General features: G+C 46.4%; 1 protein-coding gene across 1 annotated transcript in view; it reads right to left on the minus strand.

Annotated features, from left to right (window-relative positions):
- Positions 1–17,883, minus strand: part of PHLPP1 (PH domain and leucine rich repeat protein phosphatase 1) — a 174,914-nt gene that overhangs the window by 65,707 nt on the left and 91,324 nt on the right. The window contains exons 3-4 of the mRNA XM_028524403.2: positions 16,911–17,036; positions 78–244 (exon numbers count right to left, since the gene is read on the minus strand). Of these exons, the coding sequence (XP_028380204.1) occupies positions 78–244; positions 16,911–17,036 (293 nt within the window). The remainder of the gene's footprint in view (positions 1–77; positions 245–16,910; positions 17,037–17,883) is intronic.

The raw sequence follows: 17,883 nt of genomic DNA on the forward strand, positions 1-17,883 counted from the left end.
TTTTAAGTCAGAATATTCCAGAGACAACCAGAAGCTGACACCACTCCTTTTCTCGTGACCCACTGCCGCATGCTCACCTTTGCAGTTCACGGAGCCCCCTGGCAGTGGGCAGACTGGGAGTTTGCCTCAGGAAGTTCTGCTTCAGGTTGAGATGAGTGAGGTCTTGGCTGTAGAAGAGGTTGGCAGGCAGATGCTCCAGGCTGCAGCACGAGAGGTCCACTGAGCTAATGCGCTGCGATGCAACCTAGGGGGCACAAAACCACAGCTCCATTACCGTTCCGCCCACCTACCCGGGGACGGCGCTCTGTGGATGGAAATAAGAGAGCCGCACTTGGGAACAAAGACACGCAAGTAGCATTATTAGTCCAGATATAAACCAATGGAGGATTTACTTAGTACACGACCGAGTCAAGTACCTGCTATAAAGGCAGAAACCAGTGTCCAGGCAGGGAAGGTGCTTAGAGTAACCTAGTACAGAAGGCAAGTCCCAAAGAGCACAGATTATCCTATCAAGTTTGGTGATATCAGTGGCCACCTCCAGCTCTTGGCGTTATCTTCCTGAAAACATCCAGGATAAGAGAATTCAGAGCTAAATAATACAAGACTTTAGTGTAAATACAGGGTTGGGAGATAGGCTCTTAACAGAACCTATGAAAGTCCTTGTATATTCTGATTTAAAACAGTGGAATAAAAAAAGTACCATTAACAGTCTTGGCCGTATCTTTGATAATAATGGTAGAAATATAATCAGATTCCATTGCTTGCCTGCTGTAAACTTCTCGGGTGTCTCCCCCCACCAAGTTCAGCAAGATGCTTAAAAATTCACTGTGCTTTGCTTCTTGTTGGTATTCTAAGTAAAATTTACTTTATGTCTAAATGTTTATCCACATATTCCAGGCCTTCCTGGTTAAATGACCCCTCCCATGGCCAGAGTCCCAGGGCTGAGGACCGAGCATGCTTGCTGGAGCCAGTAAAGCACTGGGCAACCTGCTGCCCTCAGACGCCCTCTCCAGTGCCCAGGCAATGCCAGCTCAGGCCAGTGCGCAAGGCTGCAGCCCTGTCTGCACACAGGTGGCACCTTCTCTCCAGACAGAGGCCGTGGGAATGCAGTTCTAACATCTGGTGGATTCTCCCTCGGGCTCTTTATCTTCACCAAAGCTTTACCTATGATCGCCAACCCCCAGCTTTCTCTTTCCCAGTCACAGACGACAGCAGGACGTGGTCCTTAGGAGCGTGACTCTGGTGTCAGTGTGTGGATCACACCCCAGCTCCCCACTCAGGAGCGGACAAGACTGGGAGAGCCCGAGCTCCAGTGTCCTCGTTTGCACAGAAGACATTAAGATGACACCTGTACCTACATGCCCGGGACAGAAGACACATTAAATAAATGATGATTGCTAATATCGTCACCATGACTACTTCCAAAGAGAAGGGTTCCCATCTTACATCCACTGCGATCCAAATTCTCCTGATGCTACGGAGGTATTCAGAATTAAATCTGCACAAAACAGCCCTGGCCAGTGTGGCTCAGTGGATTGAGTGCCAGCCTGCAAACCAAAGGGTCGCCAGTTTGACTCCCAGTCAGGGCACATGCCTGGGTTGCAGGCCAGGCTGATGGTAGGGGGCGTGTGAGAGGCAACCACACTGATGTTTCTCTCCCTCTCTTTCCTCCTCCATTCTCTCTAAAAATAAATAATAAAATCTTTTTTTTTAAAGTCTGCAGAAAATATATTCTCCTGATGACATGTTGCTACGGGGAAAATGGGGTGAAAAGGGCCTGGCAGGGCCCAACTCAAAAGCTTATACAAAGGAAGTCCGAGTTTGCATTGTAACAATTTCATCTTTCCTTGAATTTTCACTATTAAACAAAGAAAGGAAAATCCCCAACAAAGCCAGATCATCCAAATAAACCAAAAGATGTGAAAAGAGCCAAAATTTAAAAGGGCCCAAACGGCAAGTGCCAGTGTGCACAGCCACACAGAGCTCCCTGGCAGGACCCTGTCCTTAGGGGTGCGGCTGAAAGTTGCACTTGGGAAAACCCTTCATTTAAAAACGTGTGTTAAACATGCAAAGCCACACTGGACCTTCTGCTTCCCGAGTACAGCAGTTCGAGACAGACACGGTCTCCGCCGCGATGAGCACGCCTCCCGAGAGAAGAGAGGGCACTTGCAGCACGGTGCCCAGTGGCGCGCGCAAGGAGCGAGATTGGAGGACTCGGGAAAGGGTTCCCGGAGGGCTCGATGTCTGAGCTCAAGTTGGCAACCTGAGTGGAAATATGCGCCTCTATCTGCCCCACACCTTTCCCCCTTCTCCCTTCCTGCAACAACCCTTCAGACACGTGTGACGCTGGTGAGAGCCGAGAGCAAAGCCCGCCAGCCCCCTGGAGCACACAGCGCAGGCCGGAGCAGCCGGAATGCACCATCTGCCGAACCCACAGGCTGCTCTGGGGGGAACCGGCACGGGACTCAAGCTGGGCCGATCAAAGCCTTCTCTGGGAGGTGTATGTTCTGAAGCCAGGAGACAGGAGGGCTGCAGTCAAGACGGATAAACTAGATTCATACACATCAACCTGAATTGGTAAAAAAAGAAGCAAGCAGCAGAATGTTATATACAGTATAATGCCACCTATGAAAAACACTCGAACACAACTCCACGTGTTCTGTGTGAACAGTCACATGGCCAATCAAGCTATAAACCGTCCATCAGTCACGTGCCAAGTTCAGGACGCCGGCCTCTAGACGGGCGGGGAGGGAAACGGAAACAGGAACGGAGAGGACATGCTCTGGAGTTCATCTGCGACGTTGACTTCCACCAAGAAAAACAGACGCTATGACGGAATTAAGTCAACATGCTGACAACTGGGGAGGCTGCGAAACTGTAACATCCTTTGCAGTACGTTGTGTAATCAGAAAAAGACGATGTGACTGCAAGAAAAACGTCAGTAAGAAAAGGGAAACGCTCCGAGGAACGGCAGGGAGAGGAGGCCTAAGGAGAGTGGCCTGTAAGGAGGTCAGCAGGGTCAGCAGACCCTTCTGCGGGTGGGCAGCAGATCCTGCAGCGCCTTTTACGTCCTCGTAAAGACTGCCTTCCACGTGCGCCACCGAGGAGGAAGTGCGGGAAGGCTCTGGGAGGAGTCCCCTCTCCAGACCGGGGCTGCGGAGGGCAGCACGTCTGCCTGTTTTGCTCAGCACTCGGTAGGACCCGCAGGAAGAACCTGCGGGAAGGATGGCCGAGGCACTCCTCGCACCCTCCCTCTCCCTGGGGCGCCTCCCACCCACCCACCCAGGCTATCCTTCCACGTGGGGATGACTTTGAAGAGGGCAGACTCTACTTCAGCGGACGCATCACACTCCGTCCTCTCCACGGACAACCAAGAGTGGTGACGAAATGTCAAGCTGCATTTGATTCCGTCCCTCGTTCTGGACCGCACGCTGTTTCCAGCGGGGAGGAAACCACACTGACAACGCTACGGCCAGCCAGAGCCGTGCGTGGGAGTCGGGGCAGCCCGGGGAACATCCACGGTGAGGGCAGAGGTTAAAGAAGTGGGGATGGCAGTGGGCGGCGGCCGGCCGGCGGACCACGAAACTACCACTGGCTGCACCTCTGCCCGGCCCGGTCCCTGCAACAGAGGGGACGCCGAAGTGCTTCCGCCCGGCCCGCCGGGGCACACGGGCTCCACCACCAAGAGGACTGGCTCGACTCTCAGTGAAAAGCCTACCTGCTGGTTACCTACACGGCACCTACGAAATCTGAGATCCTTCTCAACATAAGAAAGACCTGAATAAGCCATAAAAATATATCGGAGTGCTCTCATATACACCTCCCAGCAAGTAGCCTTTTATTATCCTAGCTTCTTTTTTTTTTTCAAGTGGTCGTAATAACAGCCATAAAGCTAGCATCTAGGGGGTGCTTCACTGGTGAGAGGCACACTTCTAAGTGCCCTGGACATCGTACTTAATCTTCACGACAACTGCGTGGGGAAAGGACCTCTCACTTCAGAGAGGAAGGTTGGGCTGAGTCACACGGGGCGCCCGAGGTCACATGGAAACAGTGGCAGGACTCGAGCTCGAACAAGAGCCTGTGCTGCCAGTGCCAGGCCGCCAAGCCGGGCCCATACCCGGTGCGTTTCTGACTTGCAGGGAAGGAGGCTCCTCTGACTTCCACCATAACATGACGACACAACCCCTCAGACCAGAGCAAAGACGATTAGATGGCACCCTGAGGACAAGTTTAAGCCTTGGGAATGCAGACAGAGGACTGAGGGAGACAGGAGCCCTCCTGGAGAGGAGCAGAGGAGGCCACCTGCTGACCACAGACCGACTTCGGGGGCGGGGGGCAGTCCCATGGGGGTACCACTCCGCCACACCACGGGCTGGGCCCACCCCTACCCCACTCGGCTTGCCCACCTGGGCAGTGATGATGCTACCTGGTAAGCACCTCGTTACATTTTAAAAGGTTACAGGAAAAGTTTAAAAGGAGGCTGCGGAAATTTGGCAAGAAAATGAAAGAAACAGGCGCAGGTAGAAATCACCTCAAATCTGTTACAGAAAGGAACTTCTAAAGGACCTCACGTTAGTCTAGAAAGTCCTTTTGGCAAAAGCTACTATATTTTTATCACAGCCCCAAACATGAAGAAAGCGGAAGACACAGGTGAGGCCCAGGCAGCTGGACACAGAGGAGAAGGGGCACGGGCCTCACAATGCGCACGCCCTGCGGAGATGGCTCTGCCGCTTCCTACAGGGCGGCCCTGGAGAAGTCCCTCCACCCGCCCGCCCTTCAGGTTCCCCATCTCTAAAGTGGAGTAAGCAGTGCCCTGACCAGCTACACCAGCCACCGTGAATAAAACGTGCCCACTTAACACTCGGGAGAGGCTCTGCAGACGGAGGATCCCTAAACCAATGACCACAGCTGCAAATGACAGAAATCGGTAGGATGAGAACAGACCACAGCCCCGGCTGGCGTGGCCCAGTGGACTAAGTGCCGGTCTGTGGACCAAAGAACAGATCACAGCACAGGCCACTGCCCCTGCCACGGAGCAGGCGCACAGGCGAAGCTCACAGGGACAGAGGCAGAACCCACACCACCACGCAGCCCACAGACCACCGCTGAGCCACACGCAGAGGGACTGAGCTCAGGAGGGCCGGCCTGGGGAAGTCAGGGGTAGTCTGAATTAACAACCGGACATCTTTTAAGGCTGATGATGCACAGTCAGTAAATGCAATGGGTTATTTTCCTCCCATGAACATACATACGCTGGGAGATACACCTGAAATGAACGTGAATGCCAACCACCTGCTCGGGCTGCCTGTCTGCTTTTCCAAACGGCTCAGAAACGTGCATGAAAAAGTCCCCCCAAGGAACACCGCAGGGCACAAATAAAAAAAATAAGACACAAAGGGAACTCCTCAGGTTACCTGCAGGGCTTCCACACGTTTCTAACACGCCACTCGGCTCAGCACATCGCTCAGCGCCCAACTCTGGCACACGTATGTTAGAAAAACGCCTGTGCTCCGGCTCTAGTTGAGCGGCATTTCCACACCAACACGCCTGCCCTGTCTCTGACCTGTCCCGCCCGCCACGCTGCTCCCCACGTTAACGGGTCCCCTCGCAGCAGGGCCGCGCTCTGCGTCACCCACTCTGTTCTTCATCCTGTTCTTCCTGCTCGCTGAGTGGACACTCCTCCTTCCCAGGCAACAGAACGCTCAGAATAACAGTCGTTATTTGTCCCCGCTGTACTGGAGTAAATTCCTATTTATCCTGCTTATGTGTATGGCGTGTTCAAATTAAGCAAAGTCACTCTGAAAATCTTGGTGAAAGCAGCTGAAGTAGCACAAATAATCCTGCTTGTGTAAAGTAAAAGGTTGTCGTAAACCGGCGTTATGAGTCATTAATTGTTCTGGCGTGGCCTTCTGTGGCTTGGGAAATTATGCCCTGGCTACAGGGGTGGTCTCTGGGGAGTTGACCAGACTTCTGTACGGAATTCTTGACCTCGGCTGACCGAGTTTTCATGTGCACCGCTTCTCCCCAAACCCCGCCCACGCCCAGTCCAAATCCTCTGGGAAGTCAAGGGGTAGGGAAATGTAAATTTAGTGGAGAGTTTACTAATTTTTATTAGCTAAGCATTCTAACAACTCATTTCCAATTTCATCCTCATCAAGAAAGTTTTATAATATGTTATAGTGAGCAAAGACTGCCAATTTTAATAAAGTTTAAATTCTCTCACTGCTCCACAACATGCAGTTGACTCTTCACAAAAATTCCACAAAGATAAAAAATGCCTTAACTTGACCCCAGACCTTTTCACAATGACATCTCATTCCTTGATCCTTTACTTACTACCATTTTATAAAGTCTGTTCAACAAGAGAGACAGAAAACATGCCTGTAAAATTATAGGCATTAATAATGTCCTGATAGGAATGTATCAAGCTGCCAATTTTGGACTTAGTAAATCCTACGTGAAATTCTAGTATCTTACCACTTCTTTGCCTTAAATGGCATGAGAAACAACAATAAATAAAATACACAAATTCACATACCATGCTAAACCACTGGAGAGGATGAAATGGCAAATTCCCGAAGACAAACGGCAGGAAGGCCTAGAGAGGCTCTCACTAGTGGGCAAAAGTGGGGGCGGGAGTCTACGAGGGCAACAGTGTTCGGGGCAGAAGGGGGCTAGGGCTTTAAGATTAGGGTTACTAAGACTGTAAGTGCCAGCTGAAGCCCCATCAAGGGACCCGAGAATGAGTGCACATGGAGAGAGCGACCGGCTGGAAAAGAGGACAACAAACAAAACGACACAGACGACACAGTACGGAGACGCCGGATATGAGCTCGCCCTCGGCATCCTGCGCTCTCGGCCGGGGCAGGGGAAGGACCGGGATGAGTGCCCCTTTCCACATACATTTATCGTGTGCCTTTAAGAACCGGGCACTGTACTTGGCACTGGAGAGACGCACTCCTGGTCTTCAAAAGCTTGGGCTCTCGAGGACACAGACACCTCAACACTGTAACTTCGGAGCCCACGGGCAATGGTGCTGGGAGAGCCCAGAGCAGAGAACCAACCCCAGCAGTCTCAGCGACACTGGCAGCACCCACGGTCCCCTCCCTTGACAAGACGGGTGGGTACGCCTGGCACCTGTGTGGAGACGTGCACGGCGCCACGCGGCGCAAGCAGCGCTGCACCCCTTGTCCAGTGAGCGGCTCAAGGCCCAGAGGAGACGGCACCAGCGGCCTCCCCGAACCATTAACTGTGCCACGCGGACAGTTATCTGCCCTCCACACACACAACCCCATTGTGTTTCCCAGTAACAACAGAAAAATAGAGCTCGCCTTGGGTGGAGATCAAATCGGAACTCAGAGTTCCTTCCTCATTTCCTTATTGGCAAAGCATGTGTAAACAACCTCTTTAGAAGTGGCCACCTGAGCCTGTCTCCGAGGTCCATCACGCCGCGTTCCCCAAAGGCGGCATCTCCTTGGCACAAGAGAAGGGGGAACATCGCTAACCACAAAAACTCAGAGGCTAACTTCCTATGTAGTAAAATAAGTAATATAAATACAGACTTAAGGAACTCTACCATTGGAAACAAGCCACTTGTTTTGTATCTAAAATAAAAAACTTCAACGCTTAAGTTCCAAATCGAACATACAAGATCAACGAATTAAACACAGACTTCATGTATTTTTTCCAAATACTCCATCATTCCATGCTTTATACAATTATAAATAAGACAAGTAGGTAGCAGAATGAAGAATTTAACTCCAGAGTAGATGTAGAAAATGCAATACTCTGGGTTACAAATATAGGGATCATCCAAGACAAGTAAATATATGAACACTTTGATTTTTTTTTTCCCCAGAGAGAGAGAGAGAGAGAGTAAGGTGGAGAGACAGAGAGAGAAACACCGATGATTTGTGGCTCTACTCATTCATGTGTCCACCAATTAACTTGTTACGGGCCCTGGCCTGGGGTCAAACCCACAACAGCACCACCCAACTGAGCTACCCGGCCGGGTACAGGCGTTCTTTTAGGAGGGAAGGAAGCCTGGGAGTCCGCAGGGTCCTTTCCAGATCTTAAATCCTAAGTCTCTAAACGTAGATGATGAGGAGGATTCAAGGATGAACTACAGAATACTTTCAAAGAATTAACCAAAGAATCATTAAGGCAATTACTCCAGAAGGTATTCCAGTCATACTCCCTTTTTGTCCACGACCTTACAAGGGCCCTTCCCAATCTTAAAATAAGATGTTGCCACTTTAAAACACAGCTTCAAGTTCCTCACTTGAAACCTAAGGTATATTTTATTAAAGATAATAATCTATAAATAAAACCCACATGGAGGACACATTTCTTTCACTGGCTGAGGTCCTGGCCCTAGAGGTGGAGCCCAGAAGAGTGAGTGCCCAGTGCAAGGAAGACTGGAGTGAGGACCCTCCCAGGACCGCCCTTCCTCTCCTTGGCTCCCCCTGCTGGGGGGAGGGGGGGGGTGGGAGCAGCGGCAGGGAGGCAGCACCGCTGTGATTCTAACAGAGCTGGAAAAGGGGGAGGGGGTGAGGAGACAGGGGGAGAGAAGATGGGGGTATATGGGGTGAGCTAAAAAGGGTAAATATTTAAGTTGGCACTGTTTCACAAAAGCATGCTTCTTTTGTTATGATACGGTGAGCAAACTATCTTTTTTATTTGCATAATATCGGACAAAAAACAAAGAAGGAAATAAAATTAAATGGTTTTAAACTGAAATGACTTAGAACTGAAGGAAAACCCCTTCTTTAGGGCTGTATTAACTAGGGTTTCAGAACCTGTAGTTACCACAGAAAGAAAAAATAACAGAAGGGATTGGTGATGTGGAAATAAAAAGATGCATAATTATAACTGCAAAGAGATCATTTTAATATTTTCACTACCTAAATTAATCACAGTTTTATGTATTATGAAAACAAAATTTAGTGCAATCCAAAATATTTCAACTTTAGCCCTGGCTGGTGTGCCTCAGTGGATTCAGTGCCAGCCTACAAGCCAGGGGGTCACCAGTTCGATTCTCGGTCAGGGCACATGACTTGGGCTCAGGGCCAGGTCCCCAGTTCGGGGTGTGAGACAGGCAATTACACTTTGATGTTCTCTCTCCCTCCCTCCCTTCCCCTCTCTCTAAAAATAAATAAAATCTTTAAAAAAATACTTCAACTTTAGCTTAAATTCAAAACAGAATTTGAATTTCATAACCTGTTCTTTGCATCTGTAATAAGGTAAGATTTCATAATGTGAATTTTTATGTAATAAACCCATTACTATAATGGAAAGTTAGTTGCAGAATTTGGTGAGTTATAGTCACGTTTCCCCCAGAAAACGAGTGGAACTAGCAGGAAACAGTCTAGACTGCCCAGTACTTTTTTACTTTACCTAGCTTCTAATTTTTTCTGTTTCTCACCCTTCTCAGACATCTGTGATATAACGTCGCTACATCTTACACAGTTATGCCTTTGCATACACTTGACATCTCCTTGAAATGTCCTTCCCCTTTTGTCTTTCTGGGGAACTCCGGTTCGGCCTTCAAGGCTCAGCTCGCCTTTACTTCCTGGGAGTCTTCCGGTACCCGAGTAACTCACATACTGAATTTCCAAACTCTTCACTGTAGGATTAGCACAGCAGCAATCTCCTTGGGATAGGGGGGCATTTTATAAGCTAAGATCCATGTCACTCAGACCTTCAGTTCTACTTCAGATTCTACCACAGACTTGCTACACTGTCCTTGATTGAATGGCTTGGATTTTTCTTTTTAATCTAAAGAATGGTGGAGGCTGCGGGGGTGGGCTGGGATGGGAGTAAAAGACAGAAAACTGTACTTGAACAACAATTAAAATTAAATTAAATTTAAAAAAAAAAGAATGGGTATGAAATGGGAAGTGAGGGTTTTCCCAAAAAGCAGACACTCTCAATACTCCCCGGCAGAACGGTACTGAGAGTAAAGCATCCTCACCAGTGTGACCCCAATGGAAACAACTGCAGCACAATCCCTACGAGACAGGAGACAAAACATGCTGACAAAAAGCAGCATACTCCCTAAGCTGCACTTCAGATTAGGGGCAAGCAAAATATGTGCCGATGATGACTAATCTTAAAGGGTTCCTTGCAACTACATCTAATGACACACATCTGCATGCTAAAGACCTCAATCCTATTATACTAGAAGGATGTGACTGAAGTGGTTAGTGAAGTATTATTTAAGTAATATTTGAATAAAAGACTTTTTAAGCACACAAAACCAAAAGTTCAATCGTGACTCACCACATATCTCATTTAAAAGGTGCTATTTGCTCATCATTTCACGTGACCTTTAATTCAGCCTGAAGTGTGGCCCTGAGGCTCCCAGCCAAGACGGAGGTACAGGAGAGGAGCTTTGCCTCCTTGTGCAACCACAGATGGAATTATATCCGGATCTCAAAACTCATTAACACCCAGAACCATCATACGCCCGAGCTGCATGGAAGTCCAACAACTAAGAATTGAAAGGAGCCACATTCATCCAGGTGGGTAGGAGGGGCGGAGTCCGGGAGACGGGTTGAGAGGCGGGGGCGGCAGCAGAATGGACGTTCCCACATTCACATACAGCGGGTAAAAATCGGGAGCCCCGGGCCAGACCACACAGCCCAGGGTTCCAGCACTGGGAAGAGACATCCCCGTTACCCCTGGGGTAAACACCAGTGGGGGTTGGGGCAGCAGAAGAAACTGCTGGATTTTCTCTACTTAAAGAGCCCGTACTGACGTAGAACACATACAAACCCAGTCTGGGTTGCACCACCAGGGCAGCATTTGGCAGGGTGCCGGATGCATACAGGAAGTGGGCGCAGTGACTGGAAACGGGGTGAGTGCTGGGCAAATCTCCAGAAGCGAGGCATCGGCACTGTCCCTCCCTGAGTCCTCCCCCACCACACAAAGAACCACAAAGCGGTGAAGTGGGTTTCCCCACCTTGGCAATTACCTAAGGCTCCACCCCACACAATTTACAGGTGCCTTGGCTGTTACATAGGTCACTCTATTACAACAGGGAGTAAAAGCAGCTCTACCTAATACACAGAAACAAACACAGGGATGCTGCCAAATTGAGGAGACAAAGAAATACGGCCCAAATGAGAGAACAGAACAAAACCCCAGAAAAAGAACTGAATGAAACAAAAATAGTAAACCTAACAGATGCAGATTTCAAATCACTGGTGATCAGGAAGCACAGAGAACTCAGTGAGTACAGCAACAACATAAAGGAATAAATGAAGGTTACACTATGTGCAATAAAGAAAAATCCACAGGGAACCAACAGTGAAGGGAAGGAAAGAAGCCAGGATTCAAATCGATGATTTGGAACATATGGAAGAAATCAACATTCAACCAGAACAGAAAGAAGAAGCAAGAATTCAAAAAATGAGAAGAGGCTTAGAAACCTCTGGGACAACTCCAGACGTGCCAACCTCCGAATTACAGGGGTTCCAGAAAGAGAAGAGGAAGAACAATATATTGAAAAGTTATTTGAAAAAATAATGAAAGAAAACTTCCCTAATTTGGTGAAGGAAATAGACATATAAGTCCGGGAAGCACAGAGAATCCCAAACAAGTTGGACCCAAAGAGGAACACACCAAGACACATCATAATTAAAATGCCAAAGGCTTAACATAAAGAGAGAATCTTAAAAGCAGCAAGAGAAAAGCAGAGTTACCTACAAAGGAGTTCCCATAAGAATGTCAGCTGATTTCTCGAAAGAAACCTTACAGGCAAGAAGGGTCTAGCAAGAAGTATTCAAAGTCATGAAAGGCAAGGACCTATAACCTAGATTACTCTATCCAGCAAAGCTATTATCTAGAATGGAAGGGCAGATAAAGTGCTTCCCACACAAGGTAAAGCTAAAAGAGCTCATCATTACCAAGCCACTTTTACATGAAATGTTAAAGGGATTTATTTAAGGAAAAAAAAAAAAAGAAAGACCAAGCCCTGGCTGGCATAGCTCAGTGGATTGAGCGCAGGCTGTGAACCAAAGTGTCGCAGGTTTGATTCCCAGTCAGGCCACATACCTGGGTTGCAGGCCACGGCCCCCAGTGACCACACATTGATGTTTCTCTCTCTCTTTCTCCCTCCCTTCCCTCTCCAAAAATAAATAAATAAAATCTTTAAAAAAAAGACCAAAAACATGAACATTTAAAAAGGCAACAAATTCACAACTATCAACAACTGAATCTAAAAAAAAAAAACAAACAAAAACAAAAAAACCCACAACAACAACAAAACACTAAACTAAACAACCAGAACAGGAACAGAATCATAGGTATGGAGGTCATTTGGAGAGTTATCAGCTGGGAGCAGGAAGGGAGAGAAGGGGGGAATGGTATAGGGATTAAGAAGCATAACTGGTGGGGGGATGTCAAGAATAGCACAGGAAAGGGAGAGGCTAAAGCACTTACGCATGTGGCCCATGGACATGAACTAAGGAGGGGACCGCTGGAGGGAACAGGGGTATTGGTAAAGGGGGGCAAAGAGAGAAAAATTGGGACAACTGCAATAGCATAATCAATAAACTATACTTAAAAAGGAAAGAAATTTAAAAAATAAAAATGATCATATAATTTTTTTAAGTGTGGCCCTGCTTTGCCCACATTATGCATTTTAAGGGTGAACCCAATATATCGTTTTAACCAAAAGTTCATTGCAGTGATGTTTTTTCAAAAAAAAAAAAAAAAAAGAAAGGAAAAAAAAGATGGCCTAAACAACAGTGTGGTGATTGCTGGAGGGAGAAGGGTGTAAGGGGACTACATGGTAAGGGGAAAAAAACACGATGAAGGTTAAATAAAATACGACGGTTGAAACCGAGAGAGAGAGGCCACAGCGGGGAGAGATAACCACTGCGATAACCACAGTCACGAGAAGGGTCAGCACGTCAGCCGTCCGTCCTCGAGGAGAGATAGGAGCTGGTGGCCTGAGGAAGCGCCAGTTTACAACACTGGGCCATAAACACCCACGGCTGCCACCCTCAGCCCCACACATTACTGCCCCTCCCACCAACCACTTCGAAAACATGCTGGATGCTGGAATCTATGCTGACTCCTTTTTGACACTGCCGGTAACAGGGTGTTCACTGAATTTTTAAAGCGTGGTGTGCACAAATATTTTAGGGATGACTTGAAAATAAATATGCTAATCCTCCCAAAGGAGCTATTTCCACGTTATCTGTTAGCAACATTCACCCAAAATAAAAACTCTAAAGGGACTGCCTTGGGTATATTTTTGGCAAGCAGTACTAAATCCTAAGATTAAGTTTTAAAAAAAATAAGTTTATAAAAACCCATCTTGATAGAAAATATCTAATTAATAATCTTTTATAAAACTTCCCAAAATCAAATGAAACAAAGATGAACAAAGATGAAACAAATCAGAACAAAGATGAACATTTTCTTGTAGCTAAGATCTAGAAGCATAAACTGAAAATAACCGTTTCCTTTCAATTAACTGTCGAATTCATTTTAATTTTAAAAACACTGGAATTTGGTTCTTTTTGTCTTCCTACCCTGACTGCAATGGGGATGGCCATTAAAAATCAGAAACTCAGATATTTCTTTCTGTTTTTGGTTTTCCCTCTTAGATCCTTATCAGAATGAATGAATCCTCATTTAAATATCAGGATGTAAAGACAATCCATTCTGTGAGTGCTTTGTTTCTTAGTGAAAAGAAAAAGAAACTGCTTCCACAGGAACCCTGAGTGTGGCTAAAACGGGCAACTTCCCAGTGTGTGCACAGGAGGAAGGGCAGAGGACAATGGAAAGGGGAAGCTGGGAGAAGAAGTGGCTGAGGACAGCAAGGCTTTGCCGCCCCAAACTTCCCACACGCACCCATTCCCACAATGTGTGCCTACTCTCCCAGGATGCTGGGTTCAAGGAAAAGATATCCTCATAGGATCACCCACAATCTATGAAATCTCAAGAACGGCACAGCCATATTTCATGCAGGATTGTCGATCCAAGCGGGGCATTCTCTCCCACATTTCTTTTATAACATCTAACCTCTTCAATCAACGCCTTACAACACATTTGCCCTTTGATTCACTAACCATAGGAACTAAAATTTGTGTGTATCTGGTTTTTCAGACTGCAGAGGGGGAAGATACGGTATCTAAAACCTGCTTTTACTAGAACTTTTAGCCCTTCGTCCCCCATTCCTGACCTTTCAGGAAGAAATCTTTCGTCCCAGTGTCTGCCATCCTTAATGGCTGCACCCCAAAAGGCTGCTGTGGTTGTTGAGAGCAGAAGGAGCTCTCTTGTTCAGATAATCTAAGCATGCTTGTGTCTTTATCTGCTTAAAACAAACGTAAAAACATAATACTTAAAAAAAAGATTGGCCAATCAGTGGTGATGGCAGTGATGATGGTCATGAAGTTCTTTTATTATGTATGCACTGGTTTAGGCAGTCACACTCGAGTGCACACCCAACTCACTCACACACACGATGACCATTATATGCATATTTCATACAAGCCCTGTTACTATTGTCTTTATTAAATGAATAAGCTCGACACTGAGAAACCTGGATATTGTCACCAGACCCGTGAATGGCAGAGCCCATGTCTGCCTTACTCTGAAACTTAAACTCTACCCCTAACACCATTCTGCTTCCCAAATAGTCAGAGCCTTTCTAAAGGGAAAGGAGGTTAAGGTCCTCATTCAAATTCATTCTAGTTAACACCAGTTAACTACTATTATCACTAGTAATCTAAGGCCATTACCACAAACTCACTCCCCCCACCTGGAAGCACTCACCCACACCTGCAAGTGTGAAGTGTCAACTGCAATCCTGAGTATGTCTGTGTGTGCATTATCTTCTGCACGTAGCTGTACTGCATTTCAGCGCATGCATATCCAATGCTTTCTAAGGCAATACAACAATCAGTGACATGGGAAGCCCACGCCAACATCCCTCTCCCCTATCCTGCCACCAAGTTGCTCTTCTGCCTCGAGATTCTCCCCCATCCTCCACCTTCCTGTGGCGAGGTCTGCACAGTCAGAGTGAGAGCCTCACTGCAGGGGCACTATCCTATTAGACCAAGGACATGGCATGTTGGCCAACCAGCAAAGACAGGATATAACCCAGCTAACATACGACATTTACAATCACCAGCAACAAGTTAGAAACCAGTATTTTCCGCACCCTAGTTAACACACATTTCATATTCTACCTCTTACGCTTCATTCACCTCTGCTGTGTCTCCAGAAAGAAGTATATTCTGCACTAGTTGTGAAGGTGCAAATATAAACAGTCTAGTTATGCTACGATTTCTGGGTGCAGCTACACATTACCCAGTTTAAGACCTACCAAGAGAGGGGTTGGACTTGTTCTTTGCTGTGTCCCAGTGCCTAATAAACACCTGCTGGCTTCTAAACAGTGACTCGTCCTTTGTGTGAGCGTTTAATATACAACACTACTGAACTCAGTACCTATTAACCTTTTTGTTTTTATTGTTCGAATCCAAACAGTCCATCGCTGGTAAGCCTGACAATGTACACATACTTTTGTTTATATACGTACCTATATTTGTTTAAGAATGTATGCCTCTGATTTGTTCCAAACAGAATGCAAAGCAGCTGACTATTACACTGCATCTAGTCTAAAAGATCAAAACATCTCTATATAGGACATTCTAAGAAATACGGGACCAGCACTCCCCCCAGAACTGTCAAGGTCACGAAAACACAAAGGCTGAAAAACTGTCACAGAGCAAGGGAGACGAAGAAGACAGATGCACCATCCCGCCTCTGATATCACAGTAGTTCTACCGACAAGTCTGAAGGAGGCGTGCCGTCGTTCCCATTTCCTCCAGCAGGGGCGCTGCCCTGTACATTTAGATCCTCCATTTGCCTACTAGATTGGCCGACTCTTCGAAGTCCTATCCTACACACACTCTGGCCACAGTGTCTTCTCTAAAAGGGGCAGAAACTACAGTTCCTAAGGGCAGCACATCATCAGAGAACACAGTCTTTACCTGACGATTCAAATGCAACCAGTATTTCAAAAAGACTCACTAGACATAATCCTCTAATTTTCTGTTAACTGTTGTACAAAGGTACTCTCTATTCGAATGACAAATAATTACATCATACTGCAGTCTGAATCATGCTGGACTTGGGTAAGAAACTGGATTATACATTCAAAAATATGAGAGCAAATTCCATGGTAATGCTTTTGTGCCCTAGAGAGGTTTCATCATTTCACAAGCACACCCCAAACCAAGGCACAAAGCACTGTAACCCATCCATTTCACACACGACTCTATAAATGTCATACAGAAACATTCTCACACACAGTACCTGTAATACCAGCATTTATTCATCGTATTAATCATGCTATTCTGGTTTCCATCACACACACGCACAGAAGTACCCCGTTTCCTGGGTCACGGGGATCTTGTTTTTTTTAAGGGATCATACAAAGTGGTAAAAATCATTAAGATGAAAAAAGAAACCATTCAAAAGGCAGAAGTTGAAGATGGCATGAGATTAGACTCTCACGGGAAAAGACGGCCGACGAGGGGAAATTTGTGACGGTTCTCTGGGTGTTCTGTGGTTTTGCAGTTGTCCTCCCTGGACCAGGCTCGCGGTCTCAGTGCTCCTCATCGGCGACATCACTATGGTGATGCCAGTCTGCCCACTGAATTTTTTAGGTTTACACAAAACCGGGCAAACGAAACACAAGTTTTTAAAAGCTACTTTTCAGCCAAAATGAGCTTTTAAAAACCTAAAAATTGCTAACTACTGGCAGTATCTGGAAAAAAAAAAAGTTTTGAGTGTGTAACCATACTTGGAAGCTGGGTAAAGCAGACGGAAAGCAACTCTTTAGCCAACAAGAAGCCAAACAGAAGAATTCTTGGGTAAGTGCGTCTTACCTTTGACACTTGTCGAAGCCACCTTAAATACTCCGTGAATGTATCGAAACAGATGTAGTAAGTCTGGCTCTGGGGTCCAGAGGAGCTAAATGCTAAACAGTGCTGGTGCCTTTTCACTTCTTCTACCTATAAACACAAACAGACAAGCCAAGTCAGAAAGCAGAACCATCTACACGTTTCATTAACCATACCTGAGACCAGAGAGCCTGCACAGATTTGTATCTTTCCCTTTACGTACATGTTTCTACCACTTTAACACATGTCAGATCCTGAGTCTGACCAACCAAGCTAAGTTACAAGAAAACCAAAACAGGGGAGTGTGATCTCCATTAGATCTCCCCACAACAGCGAGATGCTTCTTCCTGTTTAAAATTGGGACAGACTCCCTTTCTTATATCTTTCTGAATCCTCATGACAGGATGCCAGGGTTCTTACTTCCTCTTGGGAAGATTTTTGCTTAAGAATTTTTACATCGGGTGGATTTTTACTTATGGAACTTCTGTATTACTCTGAATTACAATCTTCTTTCTAAAGAGCCCTTCAAACATGTTAAGTCAGTTTTTCAAAATTTAAAGTGAAATTAAGATTAACCTAAAATAAAACCCTACTATGAGAACTTGCAAGTCCTAATAATGCAGTGATGTGGTCAAACAAAATTTCCAAGCAAACTTCTCAGCAAGTTTCTGGCAAATTTTTAGAAAAAATGTCTTACCACCACTAAATCAAGAATTAAAAAAACAAGAGGCCTAAATAGTCCTATAACTATTTAAGAAATTGAGTGAATATTTTTTAAAGATTTCACTTATTTATTTTTAGAGAGAGGGGGAGGATGGGAGAAAGGGAGAGAAACATCAATGTGTGGTTGCCTTTCACATGGCCCCCACTGGGGACCTGGCCTGCAATCCAGGCATGTGCTCTGACTGGGAATCAAACCGTGACTCTTTGGTTCATAGCCCACACTCAATCCACTGAG

Source organism: Phyllostomus discolor, chromosome 9 (assembly GCF_004126475.2).
Source record: "Phyllostomus discolor isolate MPI-MPIP mPhyDis1 chromosome 9, mPhyDis1.pri.v3, whole genome shotgun sequence".
In the NCBI taxonomy this organism is placed as follows: domain Eukaryota; kingdom Metazoa; phylum Chordata; class Mammalia; order Chiroptera; family Phyllostomidae; genus Phyllostomus; species Phyllostomus discolor.